At 46.9% G+C, this 22,975-nt stretch overlaps 2 protein-coding genes across 4 annotated transcripts in view; one reads left to right on the forward strand and one right to left on the reverse strand.

Moving 5' to 3' along the window:
- NCOA6 (nuclear receptor coactivator 6) overlaps window positions 1-1,910 on the forward strand; it is a 103,051-nt gene extending 101,141 nt beyond the window's left edge. For both annotated transcript variants that reach the window (XM_080684285.1, XM_080684286.1), the window contains exon 16: window positions 1,350-1,910. In XM_080684285.1, the coding sequence (XP_080540411.1) occupies window positions 1,350-1,393 (44 nt within the window). In that variant the 3' untranslated portion in view covers window positions 1,394-1,910. The remainder of the gene's footprint in view (window positions 1-1,349) is intronic.
- TP53INP2 (tumor protein p53 inducible nuclear protein 2) overlaps window positions 1,416-22,975 on the reverse strand; it is a 31,426-nt gene continuing 9,866 nt past the window's right edge. The window contains exons 1-4 of one of the 2 annotated variants that reach the window (XM_080684288.1): window positions 11,495-11,729; window positions 7,610-7,788; window positions 6,947-7,235; window positions 1,416-6,441 (exon numbers count right to left, since the gene is read on the reverse strand). In XM_080684288.1, the coding sequence (XP_080540414.1) occupies window positions 6,189-6,441; window positions 6,947-7,235; window positions 7,610-7,733 (666 nt within the window). In that variant the 5' untranslated portion in view covers window positions 7,734-7,788; window positions 11,495-11,729 and the 3' untranslated portion in view covers window positions 1,416-6,188. Of the gene's footprint in view, window positions 6,442-6,946; window positions 7,236-7,609; window positions 7,789-11,494; window positions 11,730-22,975 lie in introns of those variants that run through there. The other variant, XM_080684287.1, reaches the window with a different exon arrangement.

Genomic DNA, 22,975 nt, shown 5'->3' on the forward strand with positions numbered 1-22,975 from the left:
TAAATTACATGTGATTAAAATGAACACCATTATCAGCATTCTGTCAGATTAACTGTCCTCTCATTAGCAAAAGACTAATGAGAAATCAGAGAGACTGATTCTACCCCATATCACAAGCAACATGACCTTCCAGCAAAAAATACATATATATTCAATTTCAATATGTGACATATTGAAATTTCCAAAAACATTGCACAGGTCACCTCTTGGAAAGTCATCGAAGCCTCACTTCTTAGCAATTAATACTGCTTTTTACATCTACCTTTTGAATCTGGGTTCTCAAAATATAATACAAAAGAGAGGAAAAATTGCTTAGAACACCAAATCTAAAAGGCAGCATCCAAAAATTCAGCCTAGTTTTCAGAAATAGATAAATCTGATTCATTTCACACATTAATGTGTTAGAAAATTTTTTTCTCCTTGATAGGAAGTAAGTTTAAAATACTGTTTTCATATTAAAACCAAAGTATCTATGTAGCAGCATGAAGAATGAGGGTGAATTTTTAAGGTCAATATGAGATTTTAAATGTTTACATTTGGAGAATTTCAAACTATTCATTGTACTCTGCTCTAAGAAACTTGTGTGGAAAAGTCTTTTAGAAACATAATTTAAATATGAGATAAAATTGAATTGATTGATGTAAGACACTATGATAATACAAAAGGAATTAAAGGAATTATGTCACTGTTACCCTATGTGTAAATCACTCAGTTTGTGCACCTCTTCCTTGAAGTCCTCAGGCTCACCTGGGCTCACAGAGTAGGCTGTGGCTTGCTCTGAATTGCTTATATGCCTGTATGTATCCACAGCCATGATAATATATCTGGCTAGACACTTGTTGACCAAGGGTCATGGCCATGTTATTTAGAAACTTTGGCTATAGCATGGCAAAATGAGTTCATTACTGCCAAACAATGGCTTGGCTCCAAAAGGGATCCAGAGACTTGTTTTGCACTCAGGTACAGTTGACTCACTTGGGTGTCGAATCATTCATTGATTTCTCATCAAAAGCACTGTCAAGTCTATCATTTCTTTGGGTGATGGGATTTGGTGATGGAGATTGTGGGGTTAATTGCCTAGCTAAAGAAGCTTTCCCCTTCCTGCCACTTTTTCCAACCAAGTATGTGTGCTTCATCTCCCACCACCTGTATCACATTTTCCCAGTTGCCAGGTTCTAGTACACAGAAGCCGGAAACCCTCTTCACACTGAGTGCCCCTTCTGAGGCCCTTAGACTGATTCAGAGCCAATAGGGCTCCACGTCGGTTAATCTGTGTTCTTGTGGACTGCCTAAAAGGCACTGCTTTAAAAACTTGCCTCAGCTGAACATGTCCTTCCTTTCCCCCACAGACATAACCAGTGCGGTGCAATCCAAGCGAAGAAAATCCAAGTAAACAAGCTGGACAGCGACTTGATCCTTGTAAATGTGTATGAATTTTACAAAAAGCATTTTTGAGCTGTGACTTTTTAAAATCACTTTCTGTACAGCTAGTCATTTTAATAATGTGGCCCTTTTCCTAGTCCCTGCAACCTGTTTTCATAAAGTGCAACGAGAAAAGCAGAGTTGTTGAACCCTTTTGGTGTTGATAAAGTTCAAGGTTTCTAAAATGTTGCCATGTATTGAGAGGAGCTAATGTGATTATGTTATTAGTTTTCACATTTCCTAAGCAGCCTAGAGTACAGGGTGAGCATTTTTAGGTCTAATGATGTATTGTGCTGTGGAAGTACTGTGTGAGTAGCAGTAGTGGGGACAAAAGGAATCTTCTCATTTGGAAATGTTGTAAATAATTTTATTAAATAGTGTTTTGGATGTATTTGTTGTAGAAATGGACCAGTGAATAAAGAGAATCTAAGGATTTGTACAATGTGAAATACTGAATGTGTTAAATAAATGTAATTGTCTTAGAACATAAATGTATGTTATTGATAGGGGATTATTTGGTGAGCAAGTGCTTTTCTTTGAATCATAAGTGAATAGGAACAGCCTTCTTTGTGAATTAGAATCCCATCTTGTCCTGATTGCACCTGAGCTGCATCTGACAAGTTGAGGAAAATGCAGTCTTGCTCACTCAACTCATTCTTGGCTTTGAAGAAACTAGCCCTTTACAACACTGTACTGCACACTTTATGTATTGGTCAAATCTCTTTTTATTGCAAATAACAATTTAGAGAGGATCAAAGGCCACCCAGGATTTTCTAGAGACAAGAAGTCATCAGCAACCCAGATAGCACTTTTTCTCCACTTCATACAACTGCTTCTCTGGGCACATGGATTGCTCCAAAAAAACTATGTTTATACCTCCTCCATTCAAGATAAAAAACCCAGCCTGACCAGCAAGAATCTTTTTAACAGCATCAAGAATCTAGCACAGTTTAGGTCAGCTTTCCTCCTTCATTCCAGTTCTGTGGTTAGATGGGCAGTCCCCAAATAAAAGCAGTCATTTTGTGTTATGTTCTTCAAAGATGCCCATTACATTCTACTCTTTGGCTGCCCTTTAACTCATCTGCATCAGGCTTAGTGGTGATTTATCATCAACATCCCCAGGTTTTTCCCTTTCCTGGCTTAATTCTTACCTAAACACTTAAATCTACAAACCAGCTGCTTCTGCTCCCATCCTACTCCCTACCTACCTTCAGGAGACTCAGATGCTTGGGGCCCTGTCCTTGTCTTGGTCTGGGTTTCAGCCTTCTGCTGTGTCTCCTAACAGCTAGACATATACTCCATCCTTTCCCCTGCAGTAGCTCCTTGCCATTGCCATAACTCAGTGCCTGAGATCAAAAGGATGAGTTGGTGATTCTCTGTCGTGCTCTTAGTCTCATCTCTATTTCAACTGTCTTATTATATATGTCTTACATTATAAGGATCCTCTAAAAGTAGTTATTTATGAGTCAGACCCCATGCTGACTCTGTTCCCAGCAAGCTTATCTACCCTCTTCCTTCTCTTATGACATACACGAGAACCAAAGCCAGCCTAATAATAATACCCTGCCAGTACTGTGCTTGAGATTACGAAGTGCTTCTCAGACTTTACCTCTATTCAGACAGAAAGTATAATGTGCTTTAAATAGATTTTTATTTGTTTTTCTTTATATTTTTCTCTCCCATAGAGGAATAACATTACAATCTAACAATCAGAATTCTGTTACACACATACACAGGCATGCCACATGACCGTGTTGAGGTGGTTGTCCTTGAGTCTGTTGAAATGTCACAACATGGTCAACCAGAGTCTCCTCGTTTCAGCCAGTCTCAACACAAAACACCCAAGAGGGATGCACTCTACTTGGTTCCATTTGGAACCAGGTGGCAGGACAAGTGGGAAGATATAGGGGGTATAGTGTGTCTGCATTCGGACCCCACATAAAGCCACATGGATCTGAGGAGGCCTCCAAGAGCTCTGGTGGGGTCCTTATTGCACCTAAGATATTAGGGGTCAGAGCAAATTGATCAGGGTACCGGCAGGCCTTGGGAGCAGGCATACTTCAAAACGGCAGCAAACTGCATTCATACACATGTGATACCCTGCTGGGGCCAGACTGGCAAAGGCTGGAAAGTGACACCCAGCTTGAAGAGAGCACTCAGACATATTGGGGAATCACTGTAAGTCACCCTTTGATGTAACTGGGACTCACTCTAGAAACAGGTCCCTCTGACAAACTCAGTTTTGGCAAAGTGCTGGTAGTATTGACATGAATTAATACAAACTGGAACAAACTTCTCCAGGATTCTCTGAAAATATCAGTCAAGACAGACTCTCTAGCCCCCCACCTGTCTTAAGGTTGCATAGGACTTTGTGAATTCTGGTTCCCTCATATATTCAAGTTATGTGGTTTAAAAAAAATCCTGAAGCATGCTCAAGGTGAAAGGCACATACACAGTCAATACAGTATGATGCTTCAGGAGTTAGACTAGCAGGAGACTGAGTAATGTTGGTTCTTAGAAATCTATACACAATTAAAATATTGCCACACTCAAATACTACGGAATCTATAGGAAAGTACAAAAACCTATGAGCATTGCAATCAGCCAAGTGATGAGATTGGAAGGTTCTAGAACTACAGGAGCTCCAGAGATATGGGTGAGGGAGGGGCCTTTTGAAATTTGAACCTAATGCCCTATTACTCTTCCACTACAAGAAGGATCATGGGAACTACCCGGGACTGAGCCTAGGCCCCAGCTGGCAACAAAGGTGTAGACAAGAGGAGTTGGGAATTTCAGCTTTTAGAAGTGCTGAAGACCCTATGCTGGCTGTGAAGTGACCAAGGGGTAGCTGGAAGAAAAATATGACTAGGTCATAACTGAAGGAGAAGCTTGAGGCCAGGAACAAGGTTGCCAACTACTGGGGCCCTAATGGACTGGCGTGGGGACTTTGATCTGTTCTTAGTGTAGATGTGGCTTACTCCCTTGGATAGGAGACCCCAATAGGGCTTCCTCTGTCCCCATCCCAGTATCCATGGGCCTACCCCCTCCCTTACCCATACATCCCACATAAGGCTTGGGGCTACAGGGTCAGGAAGGGCAGCTGCCTTTGCCCTCATGAGAATGCAGAGTTCTCTCCAAGCCTCCACTTGACTGTGAGACATAGAAACCTGGAATTAGGGTGAGGGGGAAGACCTATGTTAGTTTCTAACAGGAAATCTTAAGTTTCAAGGAAGAAAGAACACACTCTAGTAAAGGACAGAAAGAAAAAAAGGGAAGCAACTTGGGGCATCCCAAGAGGCTATTGCTGGTGTCTGAGCCCAAAATTCAGTCCCACCATGAGAAGGGGAAAGTTGGCCACCCCTGTTCCCTCTGTTTCACCCAGGGATTCAGGTTCCCTCCTCCAGGTATTTATTGGAAGAGAAGGGGAGCGGGACCATAGGGCACCCATTTCTCCCCAGCAGCCTAGAAAGGAAGAGAGCACTCGGGAAGAAAACGGAGCATGGCCCTTATGACCCAGAACCTGGAGAGGGACTTTGGAGATTAGGACAGTGAAGCTCCTGGCCTCCTACCCTGGAGTGTTTATGAGCCATCCTGGGCAGGATGTGAAATACAAAGCCAGAGACAAGATGAACACTGAGCTGTCAGTCTTGCGATGGCTTCACCCACAGCTTGTCCTCCTCAGCATCATTCTTCTGCATTCTTACACTGGGGTGTGCAGTTTCCCTGCCTAGAAGCCCTCTGGCCTGCATCTCCCCTAAGCTAGTTCTAGCACCTTGGACATGTGAATAGATGGCCAGGATGGCAAGGCCTTGCCCAGCCTCTACTCCTGGGGTGACATGTTGAGGGTAGGTTTAACTAAGCCTTTCAGACTCGGGCCTGCAGAGGGGTAGATTTCAGGAAGAGATTTGGGAGGTGAGATTATAGGAAAGGGAAGTGGGGGCAGATTCCAGGCTCCAGCCTGAGAGCAGGGTTAGGCCAATCTCTGAGCAAGCACACAGTACCAGCTCTCATGGTGCCCTGCTTCTTACAGCTTCTCAACCTGTCCTGTCTACACTTCCAGTAGGCTGCCTTTTTCCCTCAATTCCCTCCACCTTCTCCCTTTAATTCACATCTCACAGTCCTCTTCTACATACTTTACCTTTCCAGGCCTAAGCCACTACAAGGAGCCCAGCCCCCTGGGTGAGAGGGAAGGTTGAGACTAAACATAGAAACCTTTAGTCTCAACCTCCCTCCCCCACCCCACCCGTAGGGAGGGAATTACTGGAAATGAATAATAAGGAAGCAGGAGCGAGTGTAGTGCCAAACATGAGATAGCGTGAGGCTTGTAAAGTGGGAATTGAAGGTAAGGAAACAGCTAGATCTGGGACTGGAAAAGGAGACTCTGAGAAATAGGGGTGGGCCAGAGGTAGAGGAATGGAGGGCAAAGGTAAAGGGGACTGTCAGGACAGAGGCGAGGATGGGGACCAGAAAAGGAAGGATGGAGTGTCAGTATGGGAGACGAAAGATTAGATAGATGTTGAGGGTGGGGGCCAGAAGAAAGAGAGTAAAGGGCAGGAGGAGGTCCAGAGGTGGATTAGAGAATCAGAGATGGGAAAATCAAGGGGATTGAAAAGGGGGCTATCATCCCACCTCACACACTTGAGGGAGGTTGTGTAATCAGCCCGAGGTGGGCTGCGGGCGCCCCTGGAGCAACACACTGGCTGCCGCAGGGGGGCCCGACAGCGGTCGGGGGTCGGCAAAGGGTTTGTAGTTGGGCCGGCGGACGCTCAGTAGTTGAACTGGCGCTGGCACGGCTGGTAGATAAAGCTGCCCTGGTGCTTGGGCCGACGCGGATGGCTCTCGCGGGCGCGGTTCTGCCGTTGCATCACCTTGGCACTCAGTGCATGGCGCTCCGCCCGTTGCCGGGCCCGCTGCAGCCGCCGCACCTGGCCTGCCCTCTCCAGCAGCGCAGCCCGCGCCGGCAGAGGGGCGGCTGCGTGGTGCGGGGCGCGGAGCTCGCGGCGGACAGGCGCCAGCTCCCTGCGGGAACAGAGCAGGGCCAGGTCAGGGCCCGACCGAGCGGAGCGAAGATGAGCCCAGACTCTTCCCACCGGGTTCCCGCACCCTCGCCCTGGCGCAGTGCTGTCTCAGTTCAGAAGGGGGCGCCCAACGCCCGTCTTGAGGATACCAGCCCTTCCTCCAAGCTAACCTGGGGATACCTCCATGGTTTTAAGCCCCGTGTCAGGTAAAAACCGGACCCCAGGGAGGATTCAACTCCAAACTCCAATTCGGCCCTTGCCTTTTGTAAAAGCCTCTAGAAGACGTTCTGGCCTTGCCCCTCCAACCCCATAACCCGCCCCAAGACTTTGAGCCACGCCTCCCCATCTAAAGCCCCGCCCCTTTACCCTCAGACCCGCCCTAGCCCTGTCCGGGCCTGTAGGCCTGACCCTTTGCGTCAAAGACTGCACTCTAAAGGCCCCGTCCTTGCACCTGGGCTGCTTCCCAAGCCTCAAGGACCGACCGGCCTCCGCCCCAGCCCGCTCACCCTTCGCTAAGGTCGCCGTCAGGCAGGTCCGCGTCGGGGTGCGGGGAAGGGGGTCCAGGCTCCAGCACTATGGTGCTGCCGGTGACATATACGGACATGCTGGGGTGCTCGATGAGGAGGTCCTCCAGGGGGCTGCTCTGGAGGCGGGCGGGCCCGAGTCCGGGCCCTTCTGCAGTAAAACAGGCGGGAGGGGTAACAAACCAGCTCTCGTCCATCAAGGAGGGTGCGGGCGGAGGGCGGCCCGCAGGGGCAGGCGCGGCCCCGGGACTGGGTGGAGCCGCGTAGCTGTCTACAGGGGCGCGGGAGGGGGAGCCATGCGGGGGAGGAGGCGCAGCGGGGCGGGACACACACACACCGGACACAGGGGGGTGGGGAGAGAAAGGGCATCGTTAGTCAGACCCGCAGCTCTGCCCGTCGCGCCCACGGGCACCCACGGGCCAAGAGTCTCGCTAGGGCCCCGACACTGCGCTGCCAGAAGACGGCCCGGCTTGCATGGGATGGAACCCTGTACCCACCTCCAATGTCACTGTCTCAGCCCCAGTTTGCCCAGTAGACCTGAGGGAACTCTCCCAATCGCCTAGCAGCTCCCTTCCCGCCGCTGCTTGGCCATCTGACCTTTACAGGGCCAGGAGTTAAGAGTCCTGGCCCGGACCTAGGCCTCACCCGGCAAGTCAATGATAAGCCAGCCGTCCACTTCATCCTCCTCCGAGACGAAGGCTCGGGGGCAGTCGAGGTCCTCAGGGGGCGGGGGGTTGCTGAAGAACAGGCTGGTGAGGCGCTGGAACATGTTGGGAGAGTGAAGCGGTCTCGGGGTGGGGGGTGCTCTAAAGCAGTGCAAAAACCTGGGAGGCAGAGAGGAGTCAGAGTCACCACTGACTGAAGTCTACCTCTGCTCCTGGCTGGGGATACTACCCCCAGTCCCCAGACCAGATCAGAGTACAGCAGGGAGGTGTGGGGAAGATTTGCAGTGTGTGGGCTTTCTGGTAGGTTAGCCTGCTTTCAGGTTTTTCTATTTTCTGTGTGACCTTAGGAAGTAATTTAACTTACCTGTGCTTTAGTTTCTCATCTGTCAGATGGCGATGAAAACAGTACCCTCCTCTTGGCCCTTATAAGAATTAAATGAGCTAATAACAGTATTCTCCTCTAGGGTCTAATAAGAGTTAAAGGAGCCAAACACAAAGAACTTAGAACAGTATCTGGCCAGGGTAAGCATTCAATACATTAATCACCTAGTTATTATCAATGTTATTGTGTGCTTTAGGGAAATGGAAAGAGTGGTATATGTGACCAGACTCTGTCAAGGAAGGTTTCCAGAGGATTGGACATCCAAGCTGGATCTTGAAGGGTAAATAGGAGTTCTCCAAGCAAGGAAGAAATTGCCCAATGTTGTGATTATTTATCATCATCATAATATTGCTAACATTCATGTGCCAGGTACTCTACTAAGCACTTTACTTCTATTACCTGATGTAATCCTCACAACAACTCTAGGAAGTGAGTATAATTATTATCCCTCTTTTACAGGTGAAGAAACTGGCTCAGAGAAGTAAAGTAACTTGCCCCAAGTTTCACAGATCATAAGACAAAGAGGTAGTATTTGAACCCATGTAGTCATATGCCAGAGGCAGCACCATAATCACGATATTCCATTGCCTTTGCTGGGTGTCTGTCTGGATTAGGCATTTTTAACTTGGTGGCCAAAGGCCATGGTTCATGTGTATTTTTCTGGGAGAAGGACCTTGGTTTCCATCATGATTTCCCAAGCAGGACTACTTGTATGGCTTGAAAAGTGCTGGCTTGCAAAAATCTCACAGAACCGCTACCGTGTGATTGCATGGACCTCAGTTCTGTCTGTGAAAATGAGCTTGAAGATCCTATTCCCACAGGCCCTCCCCCTTCTTACCCCTTATTCTCAAGCCTCTGCTCAAGGGCAGTATCCCTGGCTAGGAAGAAGATCATATTGCCTGGCCCCAGGGAGACAACAGGTCAGAGGGAGGTGATAGTGGAGGGAGGGAGATATCACACCCCAAGAGCCCTTAAGGATTAGCACTGAGGGTTAGACCAGGATCCAAGGCCTCAGTCAGTCCTTCCTTGGGCGAAGATGAGGAAGGAGACCTCTTACTTCAGGAATGCAGACACCAAGGAGGTGGCTATACATCTGCTCCTCTTCCTACCTCAGCCTATCTCAGGACTAGACCTGGGCTTGGGGTATTCTCTGGATGTCCCTAAAGCTTGACGCTCCCCCCTGAAGATGATCAGTAATTTTGCTATTGGGCCATTTGTCACCTTCCTTGAAGGATGTTTCCACACTTCCTATAGAACTTTCTGGGGCATGTCCACACTTCCATTCCCTGAAGGCATTCTACTCTGTTAACCCACCTGGGATATTTATGTGCTTGTGACTACCTCTCCTATTCCCTGGGTATGTTTTCACACTTGCCACAGAATCTCCTAAACTCCATATCCTGAGAGTATTCCCACATATGCAGACTCACAGTAGGCTCCAGAAGGAAGTGCTCCCTGGGTGCTGGCTTCCCTGGTGGGAGATCTATGGGGATTATGAAAGGTTGAGCCATCCCAACTAGTACCTGCCCAGCACAAGCCACATATCCCAAACCACCTGTAGCCACAGGAAGGCATTAGTGACTCTGTTACCAAAAATCCAGAAAGTTTGACCCTTCCTGAAGGAAGGGAAGATTGGGGCCTTGATGAAGAACCCGCCCACCCCCCTCTTTCCACTGAAAAGGTAAAGAAGTTAAGAACTCTTTCAGGGACTATCATATTCATCCAGTCCATTTCACAACCCGAGGATTAGAGGACATAAGTCTCTCAGGGCAGGCCTAGCCCCAGGTCACTCACTGAGCATCCAGTCCAGAATGTACATAGAAAAACAGTGCAAATAGTGCCCCAAAATATTCATTATGCCGAAGAGATAGAGAGGTCAGACCTTGATCAAGTCACTGCTCCCCTCTGACACCCCTGCCCAGCTGTAAAAGGGTGTGGGCTTCCTGACACCAAGGTTTATCATGCATTTTCCAGAGCACCCACTATGTACCAGAGCCTGCTCTGAGCCTCCTCAAATTACAGACAGATTGAGGTAAGAAGGCTGGGGTGGGGAGAGAGCTGCCTGCCCGAGGTCACACAGCAAGTCAGTGACAGAGCCAAGAGTAGCAGCAGCAGCCAGCCAGTGCCCGCCCCTCTCATGACCACTGGGGAGTCTCCTGAGTTTTCTTTCCCAGCCCTGCCAGCTTCCTGGTTCTCACATTCCCAGCCCTGCTTCAGGGAGAACCATTCCCTTTAATAACTGCAGCAGCTGTGCCCAGAATAGCACTTGAGCCCCAAGCAACCTCTACCCCAGCCCATCCTTGAGCAAAGCCCATCCAACTATAGGCCCATCCACTTAGAAAGTCAGAAGCTCTCTTCTGCCCTTTCTCCTGCCTCTCTCCAAGAGCAGAGAGGGGCAACACAAATCTTATATTCACCAGCACTAGGCCAGGTCATGTCCTTCTATCTGATAACTCTGGGTGTTGGGGAGGTGATGAAGGGCCAAGCTCTCACCCCTCACCCTGACTCCAACATCAGCTCTGGAGACACCCTGATACAGCTAATGACTGAGGGTCAAAACAGCTGGGAGACAGCAATTTTATTGGGCTGTGGGACTCCAAGGTACAAAGTGAGGGTCAGACCAACAAAATGGACCCAGTCTCCAAAGAACCCCTGGAAAAAGACCCAGGAGTGAGGAGACCTACGAGCCCTATCAAATTTGGATGGTACTGGGTCCAAAGTAGTGTTCTCAGTGATAGGATGTGTAACTTGTTACTTGTATTGAGTTCCTACTAGGCACGTGCCCATGGCTAATGCATCTGTCACTCACTCAGCAGGCATGACTCTAATTGGCTGCATGATGGGGAATAAGCCACTTCCTTTCTCTGGGCCTCAGTTTCCCCTTCCATGAAATGGGATCTAAGAGCCCTAGTTTGGGGGCTGGGAGTTAAGTCAGATAAAGCCCACATACACGTCAGAGATTAGGAGGATGTTATGTTTGTCCCGGAGGTGCAGGAAGGGGATTCCGCCACCATCTGGCGCTGCCCCAAGACATGGGGCTGGAACTCCAGGACTCCCTTCAGCTCCATCGACCCCACCAACAACAACGTATCTGAGCCCCTCTCAAGTCACAAGGAGAAAGTAGGGGAGCATGACCCCAACCCCTGGATTAACGCAGGAAACTGCCAAGGCCCCTCCAGTCTCCACTGCTTTTCAGCTTATCTCACCCATGGGCCCAGTCCCAACCCAGCGACCACCGGGTCAAGGGAGGACAAGCGACCCGAAGCGGGGGGGCGGGGGGGAAGCTGTGGGGGGCAAGGGCGGGGCTGGCCTTAGTGACGTTTCAATGTCAAATGCAAATAGAGAGACGTCATGGTCTACCAGGCATGCGGCAGCCAATCGGGAGACGGGAATGTGGCCCCGGCGGCCGCTGTCGGAGACAAACAAAGACCCAGGAGCTGGGGGCGCGGGGGAGCCTCCTAGCCAAAGCTGGTCGGGACTCACCGGGGTACCCAGGCGGTGCGGCGGGCCGGGTGGCGCTGAGGTAGTTGTTCGGCGGAACGGCGGGGTTCGGCGGCTGATCACAGGCCGGACGGCATCGCGGGGGCTGGTCAGGGAGGCGGCGGGGCTACGCGTGGGACTCCCGTAGCTGCTGCGCTCGCCCGCGGGGCTTTGAGTGAGTGCACCCGCTGCTGCTGGGCTCGCAGCACAAATTGGAACGTTCAAACAGCTGATTGTGACGTCACAAAGGGGCCCGCCCGCCTCGCGTCACTGGCGGGCGGAGCGGTGACCAATCCCAGGCTGCGGATCCCCCTCCCCGCCTCCTCCACTGTTCGCTGACTTGTGCTCCAGGCTTGGAGCCCAACTCCGAGCCTCGGGGTGCCGCCGGGAAGTGCGACTGCTGGGAGCTTGGGTCCCCTGCCCCAGGGTGACCCACAGATCTCTCAGTGAGAAGATCCCAACTCCTTCCTATGGAACCCCCATCTTCCTGCACTCCCTCCTTATATCCTAGCGCCCTCACACCTCCCTCTGCCCCCCAGATCCTTTCACTTGTATACTATATCCAAATCCACCGATCTGTACTCCTCAATTCCACACCACGTATGTGCACCTCCATCCTCCCCACCACTTGTCTTCTTGCTGGCCCTCCCTTTTATAAGTCTCACCTCCTCACCCCTACACATTCTCTGTTTTCTCACCCACTTTGCCTCAGCTGGGCAGGTTTGAGAGGTGGGGGGACTTGCCCCTTTCCTAGTTCTGGGAGTGTAGAGGAGTTGGTTTGCTGAGGAGAAATTTTACAGAGTAGGACTTGGAGAGGAATTGCTCTGGGCTGAATAAACATTGACCTAGAGACACTGCTCTGTACTGGAAGTTTACACACTTTATTTAATCTGTTGCTACTGGGGGCTGGACAGAAAAGTGACAAGACAAGGATTATTAGTCCAGATTTACATGCAGAGAAAATGAGGCTCAAAAATCTTACTGTTAGTATGTGGATGCATATTCAAGAATGCATTCAACATTTATTGAGTACCTGCTGTTGCCACTGCCAGACCATTAGCTGACATTTCATGAACACTTACTGAGTGCCAGACACTGTGCTATAGCACCATACGTATATGTGTTTAGATCTTCACAACAACCCCCAGAGTGCTTCAGCCTCTTCCAGGAGACAGGGCCCTGTCCTGACTACCCTAAACTTGCTGTGTAACCTAAAATAAGTGATGTTACCTCTCTGGGTCTCAATTTTCTTATCTGTAAGCTTAACATGTCCAAAGAGTCAAACTTTCCTCCCTCAGGATTCTGCCAATCCCATGCTCTAGGCTCCCAGGTCTCCCAATGGCTGGAGAGAGACCACAAATACCCATCCTCAGAATCTCCAGGGCCAGAGATTCTGGGCCCTCTCTCAGTAAATCAAGGTTGGTGGGGTGGGTCTGAGAGCTGCCCATCTGGCCCAATGGGGGCGGGGGAGAGTTAGGCCAGAGCTTCATGCTCTGGTGAGAAAATCCTGTCCCTGCCTAGTCTGAAACCCCAGAGGGACTCCTCAGCCCTAGCAACTAGGAGAAGGAGCCAGGAAATAATACCCAGAGGTTTCCAGAGGGAGGAGTTTTGGCCCCTGGAGTGGTATTACCAAAGTATCCTCATTCAGTGCAACCCTGAGTCTCTGCCCATCACATCTACTTCCTGTTAACTTCATACCCTCTCTTGACCTCCTTGTTGACTTAAACTAAATAATCCTTAACGTGCCTTTCCTGTCACACTACTTGCCTCTTCTAAAACCTTCTGTGGCTCTCAAAGTACCACACTCCTTAACACAGCATAATGACGACTGGGATTTCTATGTGCTAGGTACTATTCTAATCCCTTGCCTGTGTTGATAACTCATTTAACCTTCACAAGAATCCCCTAATATAGATCTTTCCCATTCTACTGATGAAGAAACTGAGACAGAGATGGGAAGAAATTGAATTGGCAAAGCCACCTAAAGTAGACATACTCACAAATTCCCCCAACAGATAAGCCTATATTTTAACAAGGGGCCATATCCTACTCAAAAAGCTTTGTTATTCAACCCAGAGATGTCTGAATTGAGGGTAACTCTGTATGTGTGTGAGTACACCATGAAAAACTGTGGTCTGATTGTCAGTAAATCCAGATTTCAATTATGGTTCTATTAATCCCGGGCTCACTGCCTGGCCCTGTGCAAGTCACTTTCTTTGTCTGAGACTCAGTTTCCCATCTGCAAGATGGCTGGCTACAAGCTTTCTAAACAGTACTCCATTCCCAACCTCCAAGCATCTGTGTTTGTTTGTGTGAAATGTGCTTACTGTCCCTGATGATGAAGTGATGGGGTCAGGACAGGATTCATTTCAGGAAGAGGAGGCAGGTGGCAGGAAGCCAAATGCCTGTCTTAGTTTTAATCCATCTGTTCATAGTGTGAGGGTGGGGTGGTGACTTTGGTGTTCCATGGGTGTGCTGTGAGTGTGGACAAGTACCCATGTGAGCTGCTTTGGAGTGAGTGCCCTGCATGAATTCACACATTTGGAACTTTTGAAGGGAAATAGTTGCATTCCCTCCAGCTTTGAGGCTGGGGAGGAAAGAGTGGACAGCAGTGTTCCCAGCCACTCTTCTGGGAGCAAATGGATTCCCCTAAAGCTCAGAGCCCTATCCTTTTCTGCTCACAGCTTTTCCTTGCCTCCCTACCATTTCCAGATGCAATTCACACTGCTGGCCAGGCATCCTCTCATGGTACCTGGTACACAGTAAGCATTCAGTAAGTGACAACAGGAGGCATAATTGAAGCTGCCCTCACCCACTCTGTTTATCCTGTCAACACACACACACACACCCTGTGCAAATGATCACACTCTAAACCACCATCAGCCTTCCTGCTGATGCAAAATCCTCCTCCTTCGGAACCCTGTCCACTTACCTACCTCATCTCCTGTGTCTATACCCTCTCTATTCAGGACTAATCAGAGGCTTATATTTATCTAGTATTTACTTTGTGCCTATAACTCTCCAAGATGGACTCTGTTGTTATCCCCATTTTACAGATGAGGAAATTGGGGCTCAAACTGCTGAGGCCCAAGATCACCGAGCTAATAAGAACGAGTGCATATTTCTGTATCTTTAATTGTGCTTAGAAATATAGTATATACGTGTGTGTGCAATAATAAATAGGATAAAAGTTATAAAGCCTACATATGAAAAATATACAGTTTTTTTGCCTAACACGCCCATGTTAGCCTTGAAGGAACACATAGGTGGCCACATAGCAAGGATTCAGGAGGGGTCTCTAGAAGCCGAGAGTGGTCCCCAGTAGAGAGCAAGAAAATGGGTATCTCAGTAACATGGCCACAAGAAAATGAATTCTGCCAACAATCTGAGGGAGCCTGGAAGCCAAACTTTCCCTAGTTGAGTCTCCAGATGAAGACACAGCTGGCCAACACCTTGATTTCAGCCTTGTGTGTCCTGGAGCAGAGAACTCATAAGCTGTGCCTTGACTTCTGACTTATAGAACTGTGAACTAATAAATGCGTGTCGTCTCTCTTTTTTTTAAATATTTAATGTGGCACATCTTATTTAAAATTTTTTTAATTTTTCAGTTACAGTTGATATACAATATTTATATTGGTTTCAGGTGTGCAACATAGTGGTTAGACATTTATATATCTTATGAAGTGATCACCCCAATTAAATGGGTGTTGTCTTAGGCCAGTGGTCGGCAAACTGCGGCTCTGTTGACTAATTAGTTTGCCAACCACTGGGATAGGGGCTTAATCACAAGGAACAACAGCAGCCTGTAATTATTGGAATCGAGAGTCTAGGTCAGTGGTCGGCAAATTCATTAGTCAACAGAGCCGCATGTGGCTCGCGAGTGAGCCGCAGTTTGCCGACCACTGTCTTAGGCCCCTAAGTTTGTAGAGGTTTGTTACACAACAATAGAAAACTGCAACACATATGTTGAAAAAGTTTTTGCATAAAAATTAAGAGGCAGCTTGAGTTACTAATCTTACTCTAGTATATTTTGTCTTAGTGCAAATATTTTTGTGAAGCTCATTAAAAGTGTTATAACTTGGAACAATGATTTTTTAAAAATATATTTTTATTGATTTCAGAAAGGAAGTGAGAGGGAGCAAGAGAGAGAAACATCAATGATGAGAGAGAATCATTGATTGGCTGCCTCCTACACGCCCCCACTGGGGATAGAGCATTTACCAGGAATCAAATAGTGACCTCCTGGTTCATAGGTTGATGTTCAACCACTGAGCCACTCTGGCTTGGTGAAACAATGATTTTTTTCTATCTTGTTTCTTTTGCCAAAGTCATATAGTTGAAATTGAATAATTTGAATATGTGGGATATAACTCCAGGATATCTATTAGCCAAATGGCACTTCCTCCAGGAAGTTCTCTAAGATCTCTCTGGGAGAAAGTAACCTCTCTCCTCAGAGGTCCCCAAACACATTATTTTCCTGTCTCTTCGAGCACTACGTGCTCTCAGCTCACCACACACTCAGGAATGCCCACTTACCTTCTGGGAGACATACCTTTTCTGTACTTGAGAATCTCATTCAGTGTAAACAGAAACATAGAGACATTATAATACAGGGAGATTAATTTTAGGATAGTAAATAAGCCAAGGTGATAGGAGCTTAATCATAAGGAACAACAACAGCTTGTAATTATTGGAATCGAGAGTCTAGGTAGGGAATCTAAAAAAAGTGGGGGTGGGGAGATTTGCCCTGGCTGGTGTGGCTCATCTGGGTGTTGCCTGTGCACCAGGAGGTTGCCTGTTCAATTCTGGTCAAGGGTACATGCTCAGTTGCAGCTTTGTCCCCTGTGTGGGGCTCCATCTTTCCCCCTCTCCCTTCCTCTCTCTCTAAGAATCCATGACATTGAAGGTGGTAAGCCTGAGCCATGTGGGACCCTGGGATTTATTTGGGTAATGGAGGTATCTGGGCTCAATGGTATCTTTCAAAGATTCTGATCCGTTCTCTGGATCAAGCTGTTCCCCTCATCCTTTCCCTTGGTTTCACCTACCTACCCTCTGGGCCCAGAATGGCAGCCTTAGTCTTCTCCATGGCCTGCTCTCTGTCCTCAGAAGCCCTCCTATTCTATGAAATTCTATTGGTCCAACTCCCTTGATTCCAGCCAAGAGTTTACCGCCAGGAGTTTTTGGCAGAAAAACCAGGGATAGAGGTTCTGAATAGAGTGTAAATATCTATCAATTCCTGGAGTTGCCTGGAGACTCCCTGCTTATTCTCCATTGCTTGTCTGGTTTTCTGTGGATACTGCCCTCCCTTTTCTGCCAGAGGAATTCACTGGGCCTACTTTGCTCCTGAAGGCAGGACCTTACCTGTGAACCTTAAAAAAAAAAAAAAGTGCCTTCTTATAGGAGAATAAACCTTTCCACCTGTAATGGAATTGCATGGAATGGTTATTTAAACATCATTTAGTGGACTAAGTTTACAGATGAGGAAACTGAAGCCTAGATGAGGGGGAAGGACTTGTGCAGGGTAACAGAAGGAAAGAATGAAAGGGATAAGGAATAGGACAGGAACTTGCGGCAGTTCTTACCGCTTCACTCTCTCCTTGAGTTCAAATACATTCAACCTGTATTCTCTCAAAATCTAGTATATATAGCCCTAGCCAGTTTGGCTCAGTGGATAGAGTATTGGCCTGTGGACTGAAGGGTCCCAGGTTCGATTCTGGTCAAGGGCACATGCCCTGGTTTTGGCTCAATCCCCAGTAGGGGCGAGCAGGAGGCAGCTGATCAATGATTCTCTCTCATCATTGATGTTTCTATCTCTCACTCCCTCTCTCTTCCTCTCTGAAATCAATAACAAAATATATATACTTTAAAATCTAGTATATAAAGTTAACAGAATTGTAGTATATTCATCCAATGGACTATACTAAGCATTTAAAAAAGGAATAAGCTAATACCTGCAAAAAATATGGATGGACCTCAAAACACAAGGCTGAACAGAAGAAACCAGATGCAAAAGAGTACATATCAGCCGAAACCGGTTTGGCTCAGTGAATAGAGCGTCGGCCTGCGGACTGAAGGGTCCCAGGTTCGATTCCGGTCAAGGGCATGTACCTTGGTTGTGGGCACATCCCCAGTGGGAGGTGTGCAGGAGGCAGCTGATCGATGTTTCTCATTGATGTTTCTAGCTCTCTATCCCTCTTCCTTTCTCTCTGTAAAATATCAATAAAATATATTTAAAAAAAAGAGTACATATCATATGATTCCATTCATATGAACTTCTAGAACAGGTAAAAGTAATATGTACTAACAAAGCAGATCAATAGCTGCTTGGGGGTGGTGGGAGGACTGACTACAAAGGGGAACAAGGGACTATTCTGCAGTGATAGAAATGCTCAATATTTCCTGTCTGTATACTTAATCTAGTTGGATGGGTGCATATACAGGGTGTCCCCCAAAAATGTATGCACACTTTAACAGCTGATAGCTCAATTTAAAAAATGAAATGTATTTTAATAAACACGGCCTGTATAATTATTCAAAATATGTGTATACATTTTGGGGGACAACCTATATTTGTCAAAACTCACATTACACCTCAACTAAATTGGTTTAAAAAGTATAAAAAGGCAACATTAAAGTATACTTATTCAATTTAGTTAAGAAAATACAATATAATCACTGACCTACATGCACAAAATCAACATTGACCAACTCATTTGAGAAGGGCAAAGTCAGCAGTTCATAAATTCCCAGGTCAGATGTTTTTCCCATGTTTGAAATGAAGTTGTCACAGATTTGGGTCAGAACATCATTTTCCTTAGATTTTTTTTGTTCAAGAACTTCCTCTGTCATAACTATTCCTGATTTGAGTCAAATTAGAAAGCTAGTGACTAATGCCTCCTTGATGTTTAATACAGGTGACTTATTGACTTGCCAGATTTAATTTTTCTTCTGAAGGAGCCTTTGAAGCTTTTTAGCGCTGTCCTTTAAAAAAGTATTTGCGTAGCCCTAACCAGTTTGGCTTAGTGGATTAGAGCATCGGCCTGCGGACTGAAAGGTCCCAGGTTCGATTCTGGTCAAGAGCATGTACCTTGGCCCTAGCTGGTTTGGCTCAATGGATAGAGTGTCAGCCTGCGGACTGAGGGGTCCCAGGTTCGATTCCGGCCAAGGGCACATGCCCGGGTTGTGGGCTCGATCCCCAGTAGGGGGCGTGCAGGAGGCAGCCAATCAATTATTCTCTCTCATCATTGATGTTTCTATCTCTCTCCCTCTCCTTTCCTCTCTAAAATCAATAAAATATATATTTTTTTTTAAAAAAGAGAGCATGTACCTTGGTTGCGGGCACATCCCCAGTAGGAGGTGTGCAGGAGGCAGCTGATCGATGTTTCTCTCTCATCGATGTTTCTAACTCTCTTTCCCTCTCTGTAAAAAATCAATAAAATATGTTTAAAAAATAGAAATAAAAAATAAAAATGTATTTGCATAAGTATTAATAATCATGGCTAATATTTATTGATTGCTTTCTACGTTCCAGGTGTTCTAAAGGTTTTTCATGTAATCTCTCATTACAGCTTCACAATAATCCTGACAGGGAGCTACTCTTATTATCTATATCTTGCAGGTTGTGAAACTGAGGCACAGAGAGTTCGAGTTATCTGCCAAAGGTTTGACAGCTACTAAGTGACAGACTGGGATATGAATCCTGTCAGCCTGGCTCCAGAGCCCTTACACTAAATTCCTGCATATCTAGTTGGATGGGTTCTTCAGATGACCTCTTTTCACTGAATGGACTGAAAGAGAAATATATTTTTGGAGGTGGGAGAAAGAGTGGTGGGGTACTGAAGGGGTTGAACAGAGAGGTAAGAGGTCGGAGCCAGCTGTCCCAATTTTTCTGGGCTGCCTTGCTCAACCTCACATCGATCAGGACTTCTGGAAATATGACCCTATGGTCAATTGACTCTGGTTCTCAGCCCAGAATACTAGGGACAGGGAGCCAAGTAGGTGAGAGGTGACAGACAAGGCTCTTTGGAATGATGCCAGGAACAGCCCAGGTGCCTCCTCCTGAGCAAGGGTGTCCTTAGGGAAAGCAGGTGAGACAAAGGGCATGACATGAATCCTCCTTTCAGAAGGAGAGTCAGCCTCACTCCTGTGCCTGGGGGTGGTTGTACTATCCATCTGAAGTCGATTTTTAAAAATTAAAATGTAGTGCCGGCTGGTTTGGCTCACTGGATAGAGCGTTGGCCTGTGGACTGAAGGGTCCCGGGTTTGATTCTAGTCAAGGCACATGCCTGGTTTGTGGGCTCGATCCCCAGCAGGGGGTGTGCAGGAGGCAGCTCATTAGTGATTCTCTCTCATCATTGATGTTTCTATCTCTTCATCTCTGAAATCAATAAAAATATTTTTTAAAAATTAAAACGTATTTTAAATGATACAATTTACATAAATATTGTATAAATTCCAAGCAAACTTTTTAAAAATATATTTTTATTGATGTCAGAGAGGAAGGGAAAGGGAGAAACATCAATGTGAGAAAGACACATGAGAGAGACACATCACTTGGTTGCCTCCTACATGTGCCCTGGAGATCAAGCCTGAAACCAAGATACATATCCTTGACCGGAATCGAACCTGTGACCCTTCAGTCTGTGGGTCAACACTCTATCCACTGAGCCAAAGCAGCTAGGGCAAACCTCATTCTTTTTCACACCTGCATTGTATCCCATTGTAGTATGCATAGTATTTACCATTCTCCTAATGAAAGAAAAGTTGTTTCCAATATTTTATTACTACAGATGATACTGCAATTAATATTTTTATCCATTATTTTGCATATTTACTTGTAAGAATATCTATCAGTAGGGATTAGTAGATTGAGATTATCTAAAAAGTTTAAGTAGCAATGTAAAGTTGATAGATATTGCCAAATAGCTTCCAGGATGTAACAATTTATACTACTTGTAAGTTATTTTGTTTCTACATATTTATATACTCTGTCCTGCAGACTCACATTTTTCACTCAGAAATATGACTTAGGGTTCTACCTATGTCATGTAGATATACCTCATTAAAGAAAAACTGTCATACAGTTTCCCATTGTATGGCTGTTAGATAGCTTATTTAGTTGATCACTTATTGATGGACATTTGGGTGGTTTTCAATCTTTTTGCTATCACAAACAATGCTCTAGTGACTATTCTTGTATGACTAGAATAGATTCAGAGAAGTGAATTGTAAGATGATAGGTATACATATTTCAATTTTAAATAGATGCTGTTGAATTGCTCTCCCAAAGTATTGTGCCAGTTTAGACTTCTACTAATCCTCCTATATAATAAAGAGGTAATATGCAAATTGACTGTCATGCCCTTGCACAAGATGGCTGCCCCAATGTGGTCACAAGATGGCCACCACAAGATGGCCACCACAAGATGGCTGGCAGAGGAGGGAAGTTGTGGGTGATCAGGCCAGCAGGGGAACGCAGTTAGGGGCAACCAGGCCAGCAGGGGAGGACAGTTGGGGGCGGCCGGGCCTGCAGGGGAGGGCAGTTGGGGGTGGCCGGGCCTGCAGGGGAGGGCAGTTGGGGGGGACCAGGCCAGCAGGGGAGGGCAGTTGGGGGCAATCAGGCCAGCAGGGGAGCAGTTAGGTGTCAATCAGGCTGGCAGGGGAGTGGTTAGGGGGTGATCAGGCAGGCAGGCAGGCAAGAAGTTGGGAGCCAGCAGTCCCAGATTGTGAAAGGGATGTCCGACTGCTGGTTTAGGCCCGATCCCACAGGTGGTCCCAGATTGGAGAGGGTGCAGGCTGGGCTGAGGGACCCTCCCTCCCCCCAGTGCACGAATTTCATGCACCGGGCCTCTAGTGGTGCATAAGAGCTTTAGGTTTACATTTAGGACTAGCCCATGTACTTCCTCCTGAATCAAAGTTCAAAGTCCCAGTTATCACTGGGATCATTCAGGCACTGATACCCAGCCCCCTATAGAATCTGAGTGGACAAGCTGAGTGTTGGGAAGGATGAACAGATATGAGGGCCAGGCTGTCCCCCATTAGTCAAATGGTCACCCAGATAACACAACCCTTTCCAAAGAAAAGGCTACTTTGGGAGAAAATGAGCTCTCCCTATCTCTAGAAGTGTCTGAGTGGAGGTTTGGGATCAACAAATGCACTGAGCAAATTTTCCTGTGTCTAGGGTCGTCGTCTTGACCCAGATATGAGTCAAACCCAGATCCTGCCCTTTCAGAGCTTGATACTCATGGGGAAAATAGATAAGTAAACAGACAATGACATTCTGTCTACTAAGTATTGAGTTGGACTTCCTTTTCTGAAAATATCTGGAACTTCCTGCTACACACATGGAAATGCTGGAAATAAACACAATAAACATCCTTTTAAACAGGACTTGCAATAGTTTGGATTTTAACAGACAATTGGGGAGATGAAGCCTTGAGCTTACATGAAATTTGAGGTTCTTAATAAACTAGGACCCTTGAAGGTCTATACCCACAGTGAAAGAGTGGACTAGGGAGAAGCAAACAAACATCTGATTACTAGCAAAGGAGACAAAAATCCGTGTCCTATGAGTTTGTCTTGACTTGGTCTTTAGGTGGGGAAAAAAACTATTTCCTGAGAATTTGAAACCACATACCTGACCTCAGTGTGTCTGGAGTTCATATTTATATCACCTGCATGGCTGGGAATCTCTGAGGCTGAGAAATCAATATAAAAGGAGACCTACTCCAAAACTCTCTCAGATGCCTAGCAGAGACAAATGCAAATCCCTCCACCCATCCCCCATTGCAGACTACATAGAATTCCTATATATAAAGCTCTTCCAAACATTAACTAATTTAAAAGGAAAAAACTAATGAAATACACAAGGAAAAATCCACCACAAGTAAGATTCAACTAACAGAAGAATCACACTCCCAATAACTTCAGATAACAGAATTATCAGATAGTGATCATTAATGTGGAATAGAGGTAGCTGGTAAATGCTTTGGGAGCACAGAGAAGAAACTAACTCCCTGATGGAATCAAGGTCTTCATAAAGAAGGAAACTTTAAGAATGGGCCTTGAAGGATATGTAGGACTTTGCCAAGTAAGGACAAATGCTGTTGGGAGTAGCCAGTGGGGTGTGCATAGTAGAATGTACCAAGGGAATGGCTACTTATTAACTTACTAGAGGCCTGGTGCATGAAATTCCTGCATGGGGGAAAGGGGGGTCCCCTCAGCCCAGCCTGTACCCTATCCAATCTGGGACCCCTTGAGGGATGTCAGACTGCCTGGGATTGGGCCTAAACCAGCAGTTGGACATCCCTCTCACAATCCTGGACCACTGGCTCCTAATCGCTCACCTGCCTGCCTGCCTGGTCACCCCTAACAGCCCTCTGCTGCCAGCCTGGTTGCCCCTAACTGCCCCCCCTGCCGGCCTGGTCACCTCTTACTGCCCCCCTGCCAGCCTGGTTGCTCCTAACTGCCCCCCTGCCAGCCTGG

The sequence above is a fragment of the Plecotus auritus genome (genome assembly GCF_963455305.1).
Source record: "Plecotus auritus genome assembly, chromosome: 8".
Lineage (NCBI taxonomy): Eukaryota > Metazoa > Chordata > Mammalia > Chiroptera > Vespertilionidae > Plecotus > Plecotus auritus.